The sequence below is a fragment of the Rhinoraja longicauda genome, chromosome 30 (genome assembly GCF_053455715.1).
Source record: "Rhinoraja longicauda isolate Sanriku21f chromosome 30, sRhiLon1.1, whole genome shotgun sequence".
Classification (NCBI taxonomy): domain Eukaryota; kingdom Metazoa; phylum Chordata; class Chondrichthyes; order Rajiformes; family Arhynchobatidae; genus Rhinoraja; species Rhinoraja longicauda.
In genome coordinates this window covers 20584900-20605112 of record NC_135982.1, presented here as the reverse complement: position 1 = coordinate 20605112, position 20213 = coordinate 20584900, and the positions used below count along the sequence as shown (strand labels likewise).

Genomic DNA, 20213 nt, shown 5'->3' with positions numbered 1-20213 from the left:
ATTTAGTTTGTTTTTCTTGTTACTTTTGCAATCCAAATCACTTTTAAAAAAGAACACAAAGTGCTGCAGTAACTCAGCAGGTCAGGCAGCAAGTCTGAAGAACACGGATAGGTGACATTTCGTGTCGGGACCCTTCTTCAGCCCCCATGTTCTCCAGAGGTGCTGCCTGACCTGCTGAGTTACTCCAGCACTTTGCATTTGTTGTTTTTGAAAAACAGCATCTGCAATTCCTTGTTTCAGAATCTCACTTAATTTTTTTCAGCAGATTACCCAATTACCTGTACACATTCCAAATATTGTGATGTCTGAGATATTATTTCTGTTCACCCTACTACAAATTTAAATAATGTACAAAAAAAATCCAAACTTGGAAATGTAGCTTCTTTATGGGGGTTGGTACTGTGGAATTATAAAATTAAATAATCTCTGCCATTCCAAGCAATGCTTGGCCAACAGCACATTCTATGGTTCAACAGGGGAATAGAATGAACGAGGGATAGGGGGAAGGATCTCCAGTCTAGGTGAAGATAGGTACAAAATGCTGGAGTAACTCAGCGGGACAGGTAGCATCTCTGGAGAGAAGGAATGGGTGACGTTTCGGGTTGAGACCCTTCTTCAGACTCAGTCCTAGCCTAGGTGAAGTACAACACACAATCAGCTGGAGTGTGAATGTATTTTAAGCACGGATCACAATTCAGAGGATAAATGCAAGCCTGAAACGTTCTCAAACTGTTTTAATATAAATGGGCAGAAAATACATATACATAGTCATATCCGAGCAGAAGTACATTCTTGTGGCGTTGGATTCCGAATTATCTCCAATTTGATCAGCTGCCTTTTTTTTTAAAAAGTATGCTTCGAAAATAACCAGACATTTATTGAGAGGAGAGGAAAGTGACTTTCTCTGTCTCTCGTAGTCATACTCCAAACTTGTCCATCCCTCAGCAAACACATGCCATCTCACCAGCTTCCCACAGAGTAGCCACTTATTCAGTGGATTCACCAGATTCGTCGTCTGCACTGTGCTTTCGGAGCTCATATTCAGGATTTCCAAAATGCTGCGATGTTCCTCGTTTAATTATGAAGCGCTGCTCGAAAATACCCTTCGGACTTATGACAAAAAGGGAAGAGATTATAGTGAAGTTGGATCGGCTTAATTGCTTCAATATAGGAACGTGTCTAATTTTTGTTTACCTTTCCAACTGCGATCCAACCGTGTGGGTAATGCAGGAGCGTAGGCTTCTGTCAGGCTGGAGCCTGTGGTCAGCAAGACACCCACACAGTTAACTGGCTGCACCCAAGATAAATAAATACTACAACATTTGCAGTATTATATCTAAATAAATAGAGCAAACGGTTTATTTCTTTTAAAAAATGTTTTAAAGAATTTAGAATTAAAGGGAAATGTATTTAACTAGCCCAATATTCAAAATGAAATATGCTTCAACTAATCTTCAATCTTTTCCGGTGCTAAGTCCCTAACTGCTTGGTCAACTCCCAACTTTGTACCTGGGTTTCGTGTAACACTTATGTTTCAACCTCTTCACACAAGTTCCTGACATGGCCACCGCTTAGAAGTAGCCCTCCAAGATAGTGTATGGTTTAGTTTAGTTTAGTTTAGTTTAGAGATATAGCGCGGAAACCACGTTTAAGCCCTTAGGCCCAATGAGTCCGCACCGACCAGCGATCCTCGCACACTAACACTATCCTACACATAGGGGACAATTTACAATTTTTACCAAGCCAATTAACCTACAAATGTATGTTTTTGCAGTGTGTGAGGAAACTGGAGTCCCCGGGGGAAAACCCACTCATGGGGACAACGTACAAACTATATACAGACAGCACCCGTAGTCGGGGTTGAACCCAGGTCTCTGGCGCTGTAAGGCACCAACTTTACCGCTGCGCCACCATGCCGCATTCTCTATTCCCAGATGCGCCATGTAACCTGGACCTCAAGCAAGCACCTGCTCCTCAACTGTCTTCTATTCCTTTGTTCAGTTCCCTGGAATCGCCTCCAACGAGCTTCCTTCTTCATCTCCAGCAGAGTGCACTCAGCAACGTATACCACATGACACACCCATCATTTACTTCAACATTGACTTTCCCCAAAGATCTAGTTCCACTCTTGTTCCTTTTATAGCAACCGTATCTACACCATAGGGTCAACCTTTACATGTAGATCTGAGGCATGTCCTGTTTTCTTCCAATCTTAGTCATAGAGTCATGTAACAAGATATTTGGCTTACTGAATCTGCATCAATTCCAAAGTATCCATTTACGCTAATCCTACACTAATCTCATTTTATTATCCCCACATTCTTACCAACTTGCTCAAATTCAGTCTGAGGAAGGGCCCGGACCCAAAACGACACCTATCCATGTTCTCCAGGGATGCTGCCAGACCCGCTGAGTTACTCCAGCACTTCGAGTCTTTCCCTGCTCAAATTCTCTCATTCTCTTACACACTGGGGGCAATTTGCAGTGGCCAATTGACCTTTTAATCTACATATCTTTGCGATGTACAAGGGAACCCAAGTGGTCAAAGAGAGAACTCGAAAGCGCCTCACAGACAGCACTAGAAATTAGACACAAAATGCAGGAGTAACTCAGCAGGACAAGCAGCATCTAAGGAGAGAAGGAATGGGTGACGTTTCGGGTCGAGACTCTTCTCAACCCGAAACGTCACCCATTCCTTCTCGCCAGAGATGCTGCCTGTTCCGCTGAGTTACTCCAGCATTTTGTGTCTATCTTCGGTGTAAACCAGCATCTGCAGTTCCTTGCTACACAAGAATTTAGGGTTGAAACTGGGTGTTGGATCTGGAGTGTGAGGTAGCAGCTGAACTAGACGTATCTCTCAGCCACCCCAACTCCTTGTCTAATGTCCAGATTTAGAAGCGTGACATATTCGCGCGGTTAACCATTGGGAAAATTGAAGATATTGTCTTTGGCTCACATCACAAACCCCAGAAGCTAGTCACTGATTCCATCCTCTTGCTTACTGTCTCTGGCAAACCAGACTGCGAGCAACCTCAAAATGGCTACTGTGGACCTCTGCAATGGTTTGCCCATAACAAAATAATAATATACAGTAGAACAAGGAAAGAATAACCTCTTATCTGTGATCTAACGTCATATGACCTTTCAATCTACATAAGCGTTTGGTATGCTTGCCTTTATAAATCAGAGCATCGAGTATAGAAGTTGGGATGTAATGTTAAAATTGTACAGGGCATTGGTGAGGCCGAATCTGGAGTATGGTGTGCAGTTCTGGTCGCCAAATTATAGGAAGGATGTCAACAAAATGGAGAGGGTACAGAGGAGATTTACTAGAATGTTGCCTGGGTTTCAGCACTTAGGCTACAGAGAGAGGTTGAACAGGTTGGGTCTTTATTCTTTGGAGCGTAGAAGGTTGAGGGGGGACTTGATAGAGGTTTTTAAAATTTTGAGAGGGACGGACAGAGTTGACGTGGGTAGGCGTTTCCCTTTGAGAGTGGGGAAGATTCCAACAAGGGGACATAGCTTCAGAATTGAGGGACAAAGGTTTAGGGGTAACATGAGGGGGAACTTCTTTACTCAGAGGGTGGTGGCTGTATGGAATGGGCTTCCGGTGGAAGTGGTGGAGGCTGGCTCGATTTTATTATTTAAGAGTAAATTGGATAAGTATATGGATAGGAGGGGATTAGAGGGTTATGGTCTGAGTGCAGGTAGATGAGACTAGGTCAGGGAGAATGGTCGGCGTGGACTGGTAGGGCCGGACAGGCCTGTTTCCATGCTGTAGTTGTTATATGTTATATGTTATATATATATATATATATGTTATATGTTATATATGATTTTAAATTAAGACATTTGGTTCAAAGTTAGATGCAGATAAAGGTAATAAGTTGCATTTTGGGAAGTTAAAGCAGGGCAGATATGAGTTAGTCTTGTCATCCTGTCTAGTGCTAACATTGTGGAATGGAGGGTCTGTTCTTGTGCTGTACTGTTCTATGTTGCTCATTGATCACAGAAATAAACATTCACATCAAAGTATTTAAGTTAAGAAAGTATTTACGTACCAGAGATTGAACATTTCAAAATGGCGACTGTCGTTTGATCGCATGTATCAGACCTTTTTTGATAAAACTTAAGTTTTCAAGTAATAACATAGAACACCGAGCAGTGCAACACATGAACAGGTCCTTCGGCCCATCGTGTCTGGTCTGAGGGTGATTCCACGATCTAATGTATGAGAAGAGCAGTTAACTGGTTTCCACTTACTACTTCATGTTCAACATAATTATTAACGGTTTAACTGCTCACATTTCTAAATTAAAATGAAATGCATTCACATCAACTTTAGTTACAATACAGTTTAAAGTATAGTATGAGATGAGGAGAAGCATTTTCACCCAGAGAGTTGTGAATCTGTGGAATTCTCTGCCACAGAAGGTAGTGGAAGCCAATTCACTGGATGTTTTCAAGAGAGAGTTAGATAGAGCTCTTCGGGCTAATGGAATCAAAGGATATGGGGAGAAGGCAGGAACGGGGTACTGATTTAGGATGATGAGCCATGATCATATTGAATGGCGGTGCTGGCTCGAAGGGCAGAATGGCCTACTCCTGCACCTATTTTCTATGTTTCTATGTTTCTATGATTGGCGGAGATAGACAGATTATGATTGTGTAGGAAAATAACTGCAGATGCTGGTATAAATCGAAGGTATCACAAAATGCTGGAGTAACTCAACGGGTCAGGCAGCATCTCTGGAGAGAAGGAATGGGTGACGTTTCGGGTCGAGACCCTTCTTCAGACTGTCAGTCTGAAGAAGGGTCTCGACCCGAAACGTCACCCATTCCTTCTCTCCAGAGATGCTGCCTGACCCGCAGAGTTATTCCAGCATTTTGTGATACGACAGATTATGATTTGTAAGGGGTGTCAGGGGTTATGGGGAGAAGGCAGGAGAATGGGGTTGAGAGGGAAAGATAGATCAGCCATGACTGAATGGCGCAGCGCACGATGGGCCGAATGGCCTATGAACCTATGATTGTAGTGCCTAGGAATATTGCATAAAGACAACTTTTCAACAGGTACAGGGAATGTAGCTTGTACTTTCGCCCCCTTTTAGCTCATAGTTACAGCAAAATACCACAATAGCTTTCAGACCTAAAACAATTCAATGTGTGAAATTCCAATGGGCCTGCAGTTTAATTTGAACCCTCCAGTATATTGCCTGATTGTTGATCGTGCCAGATATCTCTGCTGCTAAAAAGAAAGTTACCAACACACACTTCTAATTTCCTCAGTTGTTGAAAAAACTATGAAATCATCCTCACACAGTCGAGCTGCCAAACATTCATTGCAGCTAAGGCAACAAGCACAGTGAGCTTCAGGAAGGGGATCCAAAAGCAAGAGAAAAAAAAATCTTTGCATAAATATTGAAAGAACTCTGTATGGTCGTTTTTTTTCTTCTTCTCTCTCTTAAAAATCGCTGCAGTATGTTAAATGTTCTGCTGCTGAGGTTTTTGACAGCTGTGAAATATAGCCAACAAAACAGGATACGGTCTCATTAAAGTTGGCGATGAGGTAGATTCCCAGAAATTCTTGGTAGTTAGATTAATGTCCAGCTGAACTGTAATTGAAAACAGCTGCTTATGCACATTTTTCTTGCTGTTTGTTTTATCACAGAAATGTCCCCTTTGACATTAACGCAATGCTAGTATCCTACATACAATAGATCCAGAATTTTACATGTTGTGAAACAAGGATTTACATTGTGATAATGAAATTTATTTATTTTTTGCTTTAGTCATATATGTCAAGTTTACGTGTGCCGTGGCCACTTTGAGCAAACAGCCCGTTTTATTCATCCTTGCTGAAGAAATGTAATGCGGTATTTTTCTGCTTTCCAACTTGTTTCTTTTTAATCAAGAAACAAACACAAGTAGGTGTTAGTGAAATCAGGGGGAAGGGTTAAAGTGTGGTCGTAGAGCTATAGAGCGGGAGGAATCACAGAGGGGGAGCAGTGGGAGAGAGGAGGAGAACTTCTTCAAAGTAGGCGAACTTGAGGAGATTTTGCCATGGAGCAGCCAAAATGTACAGGAAGGTCCAGCAGACACTGGTTCAGATGCAACTCCAAGCGATGCTGCCTGACCCACCAGCATTTTGTCTCTATCTTTGGTGTAAACCAGCATCTGCAGATCCTTCCTACACATCAAGGGGAAGGTTTGGGGCTGGAGGTAAAAAAGATGTGGCAAGTGTACGGAGGAACAGGGAGGCAAGCAGAAGCACAGACCGATGGGGAAGGAAGGAAAGCATGCAGAAATGGGATCAACAGCAAAGAAGACATACAGTATGGATCACAGGAGTGAAGAGAGTGACAGAGGGTCAGGGGCTGGCAAGATATAAGGGCAAGGAAATAAGGAAAGCAGTGGAGGGGTGGGGTGGAATGGGAGATTGGAAGGTGAGGCGGGGAAGCAGGGATGGGGAGAGAGACAGCGAGAAAGGAGAAAAGGATGATTTGAGATTATCACTAAATGGATCTCCGTGCAAAATGATCAGCCACAATTAATTCCTAAGATAACCAAGGAATCTATGGGAAACACATCCAACAAACGTGTTGGAGAATTGCACATCAGCTCAGCTGCCTCTCGCTAAATGATGCAATAATTCAATTTGAAAAAATAAAATTTGAGGCACAACTTTTTCTTAGAAAGCTTAAAACTCTGCAGCTTAGACTTCTATGCAGTAGCTGACCAAGACCGGACCATCATCATTCGGCAATACCTTTTGTCCCTACTTCTTTTTAATGTCAATATTCGCTGAAATTATGCTGATGTTACCCATTCGTGTGTTCCAGTGAGTGTGGCTGAACAGGGATAGGGTTCAGGATTGAGTTATATTTGGTCTCCATTTGATATCATGTATTGATATTGCAATGATTAATGGAAGTTAGGTTGAGAGACACAGAATGGAAACAGGCCCATTGGCCCACTGAGCCCACAACCACCATCAACCACCTGGTTACATGAATCCTACACTATTCTCATCCAACTTTGTCCTCTCGATTTTGTTACTAATTCCCCTTCGATTCCACCACTCACCTGCACACTAAGGGCAATTTACAGAGGCCAATTGATTTACCAACCCGCAATCTTTGGGATGTGGGGGGAGGAAACTGGAGCACCCCGGAGGAAACCCACGCGATCACAGGCAGAACGTGCAAACTCCGCACAGACAGCACCTGGTTGAGTCAGGATTGAACCCGGGTCACTGGTGCTGTGAAGCAGTGACTTGACAAACTGTGCCACTATGTGGCTTCGAGCTAATGTGATTTGTAAAGGGAAATCAGAAAATGCATAATTTCTTAATATGTTGATGGCACCCACAAGCACATCTGATAATCTTACAATTTAGTCTGCTGCTTTGGACCCAACAAATAGCCATGTACTGTGAGTCATGAATGCAGCTAAAGGCTCCCGCTGGATCTTAAGCACCACTCTTGAAGAACAGTTTTGCCGAAGAGTTCTGCGTGGTCCTTGACAATGGATTAACAAATGGTTTAAACTCAAGCTTCTCTAGGTTTTGCGGAGTGCAACTCCTGCCCCATTAGAGAGCTCTCCCCTCTCATTGAAAACCAGTCCATCTTATCCAACACCCACATCAATCAGAGAGCAGGAGGTGCTGGAACCCAGACCAGATCCACACAGCACTATCTGAAATATGAATGCCTGTAGAAGGGTCCCCACCCGAAACGTCACCTCTACATTTTCTCCGGAGATGCTGCTTGACCCGCTGAGTTACTCCAACAATATTCTTTTGTTCTCGCTTGTTTTCCCAGGCTTGTCATTCCTAAAACATAGAACAGTACAGCACAAGAACAGGCCCTTTGGCTCACAATGTCTATTGCAGACATGATGCCAAGACCAACTTGTGTCTGCCTGCCCATAATCCATATCCCTCCATTCCCTGCATATCTATGTGCCTATCCTAAAGTCTCGTAATTGCTACTAGGGTGGGCTTCAATCATCACCCCCGGCAGTGGGTTCCAGGCACTCACCACCTCAGTGTAAAATAACTTGCCCCACACATCTCCTTTAAACTTTGCCCCTCTCACCTTAAAGTTATGTCCTCAAGTATTTGATTTTTCCATCCAGGGGAAAAAAGGTTCTGACTGTCTACACTACCCTATCTCATAAATGTACAAACTTCTATCAGGTCTTCCTTCCTGCATTCTCCAGCGTCCCTCTTACCCTCTCGTTTCCCTTTCCCCTGATTCCAGTCGGAAGAAGGATCTCGACCAAAACGTCACCCATTCCTTCTCTTTAGAGATGCTGCCTGTCCCGCTGAGTTACTCCAGCATTTGTGCCTATCTCCCTCTTACCCTGTAGTCATAGAGTCATAGAGCGATACAGTGTGGAAACAGGCCCTTCGGCCCAACTTCTCATCTCATCCACAGTAAAATCTTGTTGAATAAGGTTAATAGTAAGTGTTAACCCAGCCAGCCAGTAATGAACCACATGGTCATCAATCCTGGTGGAAAATTGGGAAAGGACAAGCATTCAGAATTGAAACAAAGCTGCAATCTGAGGTTTATTGTCAGGTTGTGGACAAGATCTCCAAGAAACTTGAAGATGATGAGGAATTTACATTATAACATTAGGCGTTATTTAAGCATATTCCAGTGGATCATTTAAAAATATTGTTGTAATTATTTAATTGTGTGATTTAAACAACTGGTGATAACATTTTGTAAAAAGGTAACTCAAAACTCTGTGTGACTATCACTTGAAATACATGGAGTTCACCCCTTCACCTGCAAGAGTTTTCTCTGAGATCTTCGGTTTCCTCCCACACTCCAAAGATGTACAGGCTTTTAGGCTAATTGGCTTGGTGTAAATGTCAATTGTCCCGAGTGTGTGCAGTATAGTGTTAACGTGCGCGGTTCGAAGAGCCTGTTTCCACGCTGTATCTCTAAACTAAATTAAAACTAAACAAATGCACTGCGTCTGTGAAGCAGCAGACTGGATTGGCATAATACTACAACCCCAAATCATCCTCAATTAGCCGGAGAGGTTATTACTTCTGTACAGTGCCGTTGATTGTATCATTGTACATTGTATGGAATCAGAGTTAACAACAAGAGCAAGATAAAATGTTGCTGCCATCCAGTGGTGAGTTGAGGAGGGAATAGAGAACGGTGGAAGAGTTGCCAATTCCACTTTCACAACTGTGCACCAGGTACAGTCTGCTGCCAGGAAGCCACATGCAATATCAAGTTAATGAGATTGCTTTCTGTTCAATTCAGCATGAAACAGCGAGCATCAAGTCAACGGTACCTTGTTATTTTTCCCCTAGTCAGACTCTCTCTGGCCAAGAAAGCAGTACTGAGCTCAGCTCCACAGCCTCTGCCAATGCTGCTCTCGAGGTGGACTTCAGGGTAGCTGGGAACGCAGTGTGTTGTGACAAATGCAAGGATTGTGCTTCACCCATGGGGGTGCAGAAACTGCTGATTGTACGTTTCTTTTTTCTCTCTCTTTCGTCTTCAGGCCACATTTTGGAATTCAGTGGAGAATTGCAGGCACGATTCCTGACCCAACATGCCCGACCATCTTCTAGCAATTACCAAAGCCATATTTTAACTCATGACAATATTATTACAAGAACTAATGAGCATAGAAATGCTGCCGGCATAAAAGAACTTAGCAAATAGGAGCAATTATTTGGTCTCCTCTACCTGCACTGCTGATGGCTGGTCTATTACCCCAGTGGCATTCTCTTCCACGACCCACATACCCATCTAGTCCCTTTGTGTTTGAATTAAGGTCCCCTTGCTTCAAATGATAACCAAGAACATTGAACAGTACAGCACAGGAACAGGCCCTTCAGCCCACAATGTCTGTGCCGAACATGATGTTGAGACCAACTTTTATTTGCCTGTACATAATCCATATCCCTCCAATCCCTGAATATCCACGTGCCTATTCAAAAGCCTCTTAAACACCACTGTCATACATGCCTCCACCATCACCCCTGGCAGCATGTTTCAGGCGCTCACCATCCTTTGTGTCAAATATTTGCCCCACACATCTTCTTTAAACTTTGCTCCTCTCACCTTAAAGCCTATGCTGTCGAGCGTTAACATTGTTAACACTAATCCCTGTCCAAGACCTATTAAAGATTCAGAAGTGACCAAAATTACATCAAAAATGACTGGAGCTATGAGTACATTTTTGAGTACATATTTTAACCGAATTTTGGGATATCATAGAACAGGTCACATGGTTTTTCAATATCAATTTACACCTAGCAAGTCAAAGGTTTTCTTTCCTTCCATTACTTCCAAACTGAACTATGTAGACATTCTTTCAATAAACATGCCTCACCTACCCTCCTGCACATAATCTCCACCACACACACACGCATGCACACACGCTGTGCACACATGGGCAGTCGTGGGTTCGTGTGCATGCATCCGTCTGGTTTCAGAACTTGGCTGGTAGAAAAAAGCTGGAGTAACTCAATGGGTCAGGCAGCATCTCTGGAGAATGTAGAAGCAAGGAACTGCAGATGCTAGATTGCAAAAGACACACAGTGCTGGAGTAGCTGAGTGGGTCAGGCAGCATCTCAGGAGAACGTCGATAGGGTTGGGACTCTTCTCCAGATTGATTGTAGAGGGGACAAAAGAAAGCTGGAAGGGAGAAGGGGCAGGACAAAACCTGGCAGGCAATAAGCAGACCCAGGGGAGGAGGGTTATTTGATAGAAAGATAGTTGGATAAAGGCTAGAGATGTAAAGACAGAAGGTGTGACACAAAAGGATTGAAGTGTTGTGAAGAGAGACTCTTCAATCCTTTTCCCAGACACCTTGGGTCCCACTCGAGCAACCCCCTCCCCAGATACTTCAACCTCTCCTTGTGAATCAGAAATGCAATCCTGACTTTGGTTGCTGAGGCAAACTTTCAATGATCATGAGGGAACGACCTTCATTTCAATCTGAAACTGTTTCTACCAGGAGAAGAATGCTATCCACAAGCTCAGCACCAGAGACCGAGAACTAGGAGACTGTAAGGGGACATACAAGGTGAAATTCATAGAAAATGACAAGGCACAAAACAGCGCAAAGCGCTGATGGACAAAATGTCGTACAGGTCAGGCACACCCCTTGGAGCTAAACCTTGAGCAGCTAAATTGAAGAAGGGAGACTGGTCCTTTCTCTGAAAATAAAAGGGAAAATATTATGTGCAGACGGAGGGGATTAGTTTGACTTGGGATCATATTCAGCATGGACAGTGTGGGCTGAAGGGCCTGTTCTTGTGCTGTACTGTTCTATGATCTGTGTTCTACGTTGCCTATGGATTCACAGCAAAGAGATGGTCTGGACCAGATGCAGAGATGTTGGTTTTTTGACAGTGATTTGTGTTGGATTTGTGTTGGTGATTTGATAGAAGTTTATACAATTCTGAGATAGGGTAGGAGTAGACAGTCAGAACCTTTTCCCAGTCTTGGAAAAATCAGATTCTTGAGATATGGATTAGGAATGAAGGAGCCGACAGATTGGAAAGGTCCTGTGGAATGTCATCAGTTAGAACAGGCTTGTTTGCAGCATGAGGTCAGTGAACTCTTCCATGTCCACTGTGCCATCTCCATCTGTGTCCACTTCTCTGATCATCTCCCGTAATTCCTGGTGGGAGAAGTAGACACCAGCAGACTTGCAGGCATCCTTGAGATTGTCAAAAGTGATCTTCCCATCACTGTCTGCAAGTAATCACATTTACATGCTCACAGAAAGAGTCAAATTAATATTTTTCCAATTTTTCTCACTGGAACATAACTGCCAATGGAATAAAAATGATGGGAGAAAAGAATTGATTAATCGTTCTGGAAACTGTTTAGTTGCTGCAAATTTGAAGCAGCAAAACAGTAATTCACAACATAAAATCCAGTGTGGAGGTTTGAAGGATGTCCACACAGCACCAAATCATTATTCGACTCATTAGTATTTCCACACAGTTGGCACGGAACGTTTATGAGGTCCTCAGCGAATGGTGCTTGAGTTTGTGTTTAGTTTATTGTCACGTGTATCGAGGTACAGTGAAAAGCTTTTGTTTCGTGCTAACCAGTCAGCAGAAAGACAACACATGGTTACAATCGAGCCATCCACAGTATACGGATGCATGATAAAGGGAATAACTTTTAGTGCAAGGTAAAGCCAGTAAATTCTGATCAAAAATAATCCGAGGGTCTCCAATGACATAGGTAGTAGTTCAGGACCGCTCTCTAGTTGTTGGTAGGATGGTTCAATTGCCTGATAACAGCTGGGAAGAAATTGTCCCTGAATCTGGAGGTGTGCGTTTTCACACTTCTATGCATTTTGCCCGATGGGAGAGGGGAGGAGAGGGAGTGGCCAGGGTGCGACCCGTCCTTGATTACGCTAGTGGCCTTGCCGAGGCAGTGTGAGGTGTAAATAGAGTCAATGGAAGGGAGGTTGGTTTGTGTGATGGTCTGGGCTGCGTCCACAATTCTCTGCAATTTCATGTGGTCTTGGATGGATTATCATACGGAGCATCTAAAAATGTCAGAAACATTAGTGGCAGCACAATATGTGACATGAAAGAGTACTGGGGATAGTGAAAGAATAAAAATGACAATCAGAAATGTTTAATTCTTTCAGTGAGCGAACATAAAGGGTGGGGTGAGAGGCTTCATGCAGTCCTGAGTTCTATAACTGAGGGGTATATACTCTTGGTTACAGACATTGTATCTGAACAAAAGTGGACAAAGTCATAATAGATGTCAAAAGCCCAGTAGTGTTGAGAGTACAACAGGCAATCATTTTATTTTCATCTTTGTTGTTGCAATTTTACCTCAACCCATATTTTGTGAACCCATGATTCTGTTTCTGTTGAGAAAATCTGCGCTGATTTTTGAAAATTAATATAACAATTACTCACCACAATCAAAGAGATCAAATCCCTGTTTAATCTCCTCAAGTGTATCTCTTGCGTCTCCCTGATGCTCGACAATAATCTGGAGGAACTCGTGGAAACTCACATTCCTGAGGTAAAACAAGAAGACGGCAAATGGATGAGATTTTGCACTCAATGCTACCTCTGGTTGATGGAGCAGTGAAACAAGTAGATCCGAGATACGCTGCAGTTACATAGTTCCTTGAAAGCGGCATCACAGGTGGACAGGGTGGTCAAGAAAGCTTTCGGCACATTGAACTTCATCAGTCAGAGTATTGACTGTAGAAGTTGGGAGGTCATGTTACAGTTGTACAAGCCATTGGTGAGGCCACATTTAGAGTATTATGTTCAGCTTTGGTCACCTGGTTATAGGAAAGGTGTTGTTAAGCTGGAAAGGGTGCAGAGAGGATTTACGAGAATGTTGCCAGGACTCGAGGGCCTAAGCTCTAGGGAGAGGTTGCACAGGCTAGGACTTTCGAAGCGCAGGAGGATGAGGGGCAATCTATAGAGGTGTGTAAGATCATGCGAGGAATAGATAAAGTAAATACCCAGAGTAGGGGAATCAAGAACCCGAGGGCATTGGTTTAAGGCGAGGGGGAGAGATTTAATAGGAACCTGAAGGGCAACTTTTTTTACACAAAGTGTGGTCGGTGTATGGAACGAGCTGCCAGAGGAGGTATTTTAGGCAGGTACAATCACAACGAAACATTTAGACAGGTACATGGATAGGATAGGTTTAGAAGGGTATGGGCCAAACGCAGGCAGTTGGTGCTAGTGTAGGTGGGGCATGTATGAAGTATGCAGTGACATTTTCAGAAATAAAAATATAGGACTAGACTTGCCAATTTGCATCCCTTACACAAGTTACCACCTAACACCAGTTTCTTTGACCTCCCATGTTGATGGAATTTCGCGAGCGAGGGTGCCTGTCCATTGAGTCTACCCCCAGCAGTATCAACACTTTCAGAAAGAGTGTAGGGTCATGGGGGGTTTGAGCATGGGATCAGGTGCTTCAGCTCATGGGGTCCGCACCAACTGGGAAATTAATACAAAACTCTCTTTCTCTGAACTTGTTTGGGTAATCGTCTCCCCAATCGGAAACATTTCTGTTCCATCCTTGTGTCATTTTGACTCTCAATCTTTGCTAGCACCTCCTCAATCTTTGCTAACTACCTTCTCATCATCGCAGAGAGAGATACAGCAGAGAAACAGGCCCTTCGTCAACCATCAACCACCTAGTTGCACTAATCCTACATTATTCTCATTTTCCTTTATGCCCCACTTATTTCCGTCAACTTCCCCCAGATTCCACCACTCGCCGACATAACGACAATTTTCAATGGCCAATCGTTGGACATGGAAGGAAACTGGGGCACCCAGAGAAAACCCACACGGTCACAGGGAGAGTGAGCAAATTCCACACCGACAGTACCCAGTTGAGCCCTGGTACCTGCTCCTTCAACGTCTGCAGTAAAATGCTGTAGATCATATCATCATATCATATATATACAGCCGGAAACAGGCCTTTTCGGCCCTCCAAGTCCGTGCCGCCCAGCGATCCCCGTACATTAACACTATCCTACACCCACTAGGGACAATTTTTACATTTACCCAGCCAATTAACCTACATACCTGTACGTCTTTGGAGTGTGGGAGGAAACCGAAGATCTCGGAGAAAACCCACGCAGGTCACGGGGAGAACGTACAAACTCCTTACAGTGCAGCACCCGTAGTCAGGATCGAACCTGAGTCTCCGGCACTGCATTCGCTGTAAAGCAGCAACTCTACCGCTGCGCTACCGTGCCGCCTGTTCTACCAATCGGTAGTAACCGGTGCCATCTTCTTCGGGGTCGTGTGCTGGGGCAGCAGGGCGAAGGCCGCGGATGCCAATAACATTAGCAAACTCATCAGGAAGGCTGGCTCCATCCTGGGGGCGGAGTTGGATTCATGGATGGTGGTCTTGGAGGGGAGGATCCTCCTCAAACTGCAGAGCATCTTGGACAATACAGCTCACCCCCTCCATGACACACTGGTCAACCTGAGGAGCACCTTCAGCAACAGACTGGTTCCACCAAGATGCAGTACAGAACGCCACAGGAGATCCTTCTTCCCTGTGGCTACCAAACTGTACAACTCCTCCCCCTTCTGTCGTGGGGTAGACTGACTCCACTCACACCCCCCCCCCCCCCCCCCAATCTTTGCACATTTCTAATCCTTTCCACTCCTCACTTTAATTTAATGTATTTTATGTTTTATATGGCTGTTGGCGGATTAATTTCCCTCCTGGGATAAATAAAGTTCTATCGTATTGTATCATATCGTATCCGACACTGTGAGGCAGTGGCTCTACTATCTGTGCCATTGCGCCACTCAGAGGACTGGATGGCACACTGCAAGAACAAACTAAGAACTGGTAACAAACATGTATGACTGTCATGATGAACAATGGCCAATAATTGTTACACTTACTCTTTTTTTAAGTGTCCCATATTTCTCAGTGTTGTGCTTGGTTCTTCCTGGTTGATGCCAAAACCAAGGGTACGTAGGGCCGAATGAACCTCGGTTGCATTAAGATACCTAAGTTAAAGTGACTGATTAAAATGAAATTGTTTTTAACGTTAAAATAATTATACCCCACCTATTTTTACCTTGCCTTTAAGCATTGAGAATGAAAAATAAAATGCTGAAAATTGTTCTGATAAAAAGCCATCAACACTGTTTTGGTCTCTCCACAGATGATGACTGATCAACTGAGTATTTCCCAGATTTTCTGTATTTCCAGCCTTTGCAATCATTTGATGATGCCACAAATTTTCAAAATCTACTGCTTTATTAGAACTAAACAAAATATTTCAAAAAACTTAACTCAACAAAATATTTCCTGATGCATTAGCTACAATTATGAAGACTCAACTAGAGTCATAGAGTGACACAGTGTGGAAACAGGCCCTTCGGCACAACTTGCCCACACCGGCCAACATGTCCCAGCTACACTAGTCTCACCTGCCCACGTTTGGTCCACATCCCTCCAACCTGTCAAAAGGTCATGTGGAATAGGACTATTAGGAGTAGAATTAGGCCATTCGGCCCATCACATCTACTCCGCCATTCAATCATGGCTGATCTATCTCTTCCTCCTAACCCCAATCCATGTTCTATCCATGTACTGGTCTAACTGTTGCTTAAACATTGGTATGGTCCCTGCTTCAACTACCTGCACTGGCAGCTTGTTCCATCAGCTAGATTACAAAGTAAATAATTTCTATTGTGTAAGAGTTTTCCAGTGCTTGGGATATAGCTGATCTGCTTTACAATCTGATGCCAACTCATTATCCAGGTACAGGTTGGAGGGATATGGACCAAACATGGGCAGGTGGGACTAGTGTACCTGGGACATGTTGGCTGGTGTGGGCAAGTTGTGCCGAAGGGCCTGTTTCTACACTGTGTCACTCTATGACTCTAGTTAAGTCTTCATAATTGTAGCTAATGCATCAGGAAATATTTTGTTCAGTTACGTTCTAATAAAGCAGTAGATTTTGAAAATTTATAGCATCATCAAACGATTGCAAAGGCTGGAAATACAGAAAATCTGGGAAATACTCAGTTGATCAATCATCATTTGTGGAGAGAGCAAAACAATGTTGATATTCCACTATTATCGTTCAGCATCTGGGTCACTGGATAATCTTTGTTGCATTCCCAGTTCCTATCCTCCCTTCCAACTCGTGGGGATCCCAGTTCCCACAATCGCTAAACCTGGTTTACTGGGAAGTTTATTATAATACTCCCTAACATTTTAAATAAAGGAAATTGAATCATAAATATGAATAATATCCAATAGTCTGGAAAATGTAGAAACAAGGAACTGCAGGTGCTAGTTGATACACAAAAAAACACAAAGCGCCGGAGTAACTTTTATACACAAAGGGTGGACGGTATGCGGAACGAGCTGCCAGAGGAGGTAGCTGAGGCAGGTACGATCATAACATATAAGAGGCAATTAGACAGGTACATGGATAGGACAGGTTTGGAGGGTTATTGGCATAGTGGAACTAGTGTAGATAGGGCATGTTGGTTGTTATGGGTAAGTCGGGCCAAACGAGAAAGGAAGTAGAGTGCAGAATATGGTGTTGGGCCAAAGGACCTGTTTCCATGCTCTATGACTCTATGACTTTAAGCAGTGAGTCAGGCAGCATCTCTGGAGAACATGGATAGATGATGTTTCGGATTGGGTCTGAAGAAGGGTCCCGACCCGAAACGTCACCTATACACGTTCTCCACAGATGCCGCCTGACCAGCCGAGTTGCTCCAGCACTTTGTGGTGCTTTTAGTCTAGAAAACTTGCCCATCTGGCACCATCAATGACCCAGAGTGCTGCATTATCTGGGTTTCACTGCATGAACTATTTGACTTACTATCACTGCTTGAACAAACCCAAGCCCATGCCAACTTTGACCACTAATACTTTGACTACATTCTGCTTGACTCCAGGCAACAACAAGGACCCAGGGGTGTGATTAGCAGGAAAAAAACATTTCAGATTTATTTTGATGAATTTGCTAACTGGTGTGTTTTTTTTGTACCCCTCTTACTCCTCAAGTGTCATCCCACTTTATCAACCTGGCTTGATTCTGTGTTAGTATGCGCCTGGATACCCAACAATGGATGTATTCTTGATCTTCCAATCTACCTCGTTGCAGCCCGTGCACTTTTTCTTTTTAACTTGCACTTTCTCTGCAGCTGTAACACCATATTCTGCACTCTACTTCCTTTCTCTTTTTGCACTACCTGTTATGCACATGTATAGCGTGGTTTCCCTGGACAGCAGTAATGTATCTGGGCGCACATAACAATAATAAACCAACATCAATAATAAATCAATACCACCATTGGCTGTCAAATAATGCCAGAAAATCTCAGCATGTGCAGAAAGAGAAACATGCCAGATTTGGGCCCCTTCATGAGTTGACTAAAGTTGCAGTGGTCCATTCAAGGAGATGCTTGTGGATATGTTCAATTTTAGGAAACCCCTTTCTGATTCCGATCTGATAGACACGTACTGAACTGAAACTGACCCTTCGGCCCATCAAGTCCATGATGGCCCATCAAGGGCCATCAAGTCCATTATGGTTCCAATGCTGCCAACCTTCCCAAACAACACTTCCATGTTCATGGAAGAAGGGTCTGAAGAAGGTCAAAACGTCACCTACCCGTGTTCTCCAGAGATGCTGCATGACCTGCTGAATTAGTACAGCATTTTGTGTCTTTTTATGTGAACCAGAATCTGCAGTTCTTTGTCTCTACTCCCATGTTGAATACAGCTGCAACCAACAAATTCAATGATCTCTGTCTGCTACACTAAGTAATCGCATGCACAGTGTTCTTAGATCGGTTTGAAACATACGTTTGTTCTGATAATTTACTTCTTAATATAACATGATGCCCAGTCAATTCTGGGCTCCAGGGCCTGTAATGTATGGAAAGCAAAACTATTACCCAAAGATGTCCTGAGCATTAACTTTCACTCCCCTATTTTTTCACTTTGTTCTCAAATTGCTGAGTTTGATGTCTGTTTTTTGGCACTCACCCCACTTTATTTGTGTCGGAGTTGTTAAACACTACCCTGAGATCCCTGATGTCCTGGGGTGTCAATTCCTGCTGGATTTTGGAGGATAAATCTCCACAAACCGTCTCTTGTTGTTCTTCTTTCCACTCTTGAAGAAAAGCGAGCAACTGCAGGGGAAAATAAATCAAATCTACTACAGTAGGGACACTATTACATTGCAAGTTTTTGAGGAGGTCAGTTTAGTTTAGATTAGCTTAGTTTAGAGATACAGTGCGGAAATAGGCCCTTTGGTCCATTGAGTCCACGCTGACCATCGATCACTGAATCTCTGTTATCCCACTTTTGCATCCCACACACAGAATTTACAGAATCCATTCAACCTACAAATTCGCACACCTTTGGGATGTGAGAGAAAACTGGAGCACCCGGAGAAAGCCCGCGCGGTCACAGGGAGAACGTACAAACTCTATACGGACTCTATTGTGGGTTACCTCCAGGTGCTCCGGTTACATCCCAAAGACGTGCGGGTTTGTAAGTTAATTGGTTTTCGTAAATTGCCCTCAGTGTGTAGGGAATGGAATAATAAAAGTGGGAGAACGTAGAGCTAGTGTGATCGATGCTCGACATGGACTCGGTGGGCCGAAGGGCCTGTTTCTCTAAACTAAATATTAATGCAAAACACCATGAGATTTTAAAAAACAATGATTGCAACACTTTCAACAAAACAAATGGAGAACAGTGGGCAGCGTGGTGGTGCAGCAGTAGAGCTACTGCCTTACAGCGCCCGAGACCCCGGGTTCGATCCTGACTGTGGGCGCTTGTCTGTACGGAGTTTGTACATTCTCCTCGTGACCTGCTTGGGTTTTCTCCGAGACCTTCGGTTTCCTCCCACGCTCCAAAGATGTACAGGTTTGTAGGTTTAATTGGCTTCGGTAAAAATGTATACACGTAAAATTGTCTTCAATGTATGTAAGGTAGTGTTAATGTGTGGGGATTGCTGGTTAGTGCGGACACGGTGGGCCGAAGGGCCAGTTTCCATGCTGCATCTCTAAACAAAACTAAACTAAACTAAACTAAACAGTGGATGATCTGGATAAGTAACAACGATTAGATCAACTCTGCCGACACCTCTCACTTTTAACATGACAAAGACCATGACCTTACCTTCTCTCCCAGTGGGATGGGTGGCGGCACATTTTCTGGTGCAATGGAGTCAAGAGGACAATTATAACTTCCTAAAGGTTTTTTAGATGCTTTCCCAGTAAGTGTTTTCTTCTTTTTCTTCACAATCTTCTTTTTCTTTGAAGGCATTTTTCCAGCTTTACACCAAACCGTACTATGTTACCCAGTGCAGCACCGGATGCTTGGAGGAAACACTTTAAAACTTAGTTACTATTAGCAACCCAGTCAACAATCCCAGCTACTCCTGTAGACAGTCAGGTCCACCAGCAGATGGTGCTGTTTGAATTGGAACCAGCTCTTGGCAATTTAGTATTTGAAGAAATCTAATCAGGAGTCAAGAGTCAGAAGAGTCAAGAGTGTTTAATTGTCATATTTACTGATATGAAACAATGAGATTCTTGCTTGCAGCAGCACAACAGGTCTGTATTCAATAAATAACATGATAAACAAACAAAAACAAAAGGTTGGCCACAGAGTGGCGCAGCAATAGAGTTGCTGCCTTACAGCGCCAGAGAC

At 43.5% G+C, this 20213-nt stretch overlaps 1 protein-coding gene across 3 annotated transcripts; it reads right to left on the bottom strand.

Moving 5' to 3' along the window:
* Nucleotides 1-760: 760 nt before the first annotated feature.
* Nucleotides 761-19887, bottom strand: LOC144607993 (uncharacterized). Of its 3 annotated transcripts, none has more exons than XR_013549159.1 (8): nt 19680-19887; nt 18537-18682; nt 15419-15526; nt 12935-13038; nt 9322-11738; nt 4062-4224; nt 1195-1336; nt 761-1110 (listed from the first exon to the last, which is right to left on the bottom strand). XR_013549159.1 is itself a non-coding variant. In XM_078425195.1 (5 exons), exons 1-5 carry the CDS (start codon nt 19824-19826, stop codon nt 11566-11568), a joined length of 678 nt encoding a protein of 225 aa, XP_078281321.1. In that variant the 5' UTR covers nt 19827-19887; the 3' UTR covers nt 7309-11565. The 3 variants fall into 3 exon arrangements, 1 of the variants encoding a protein (XP_078281321.1); XR_013549160.1 differs by having other exon boundaries at nt 11474-11738; XM_078425195.1 differs by lacking the exons at nt 761-1110; nt 1195-1336; nt 4062-4224 and having other exon boundaries at nt 7309-11738.
* Between the last annotated feature and the right edge of the window lie 326 nt (nt 19888-20213).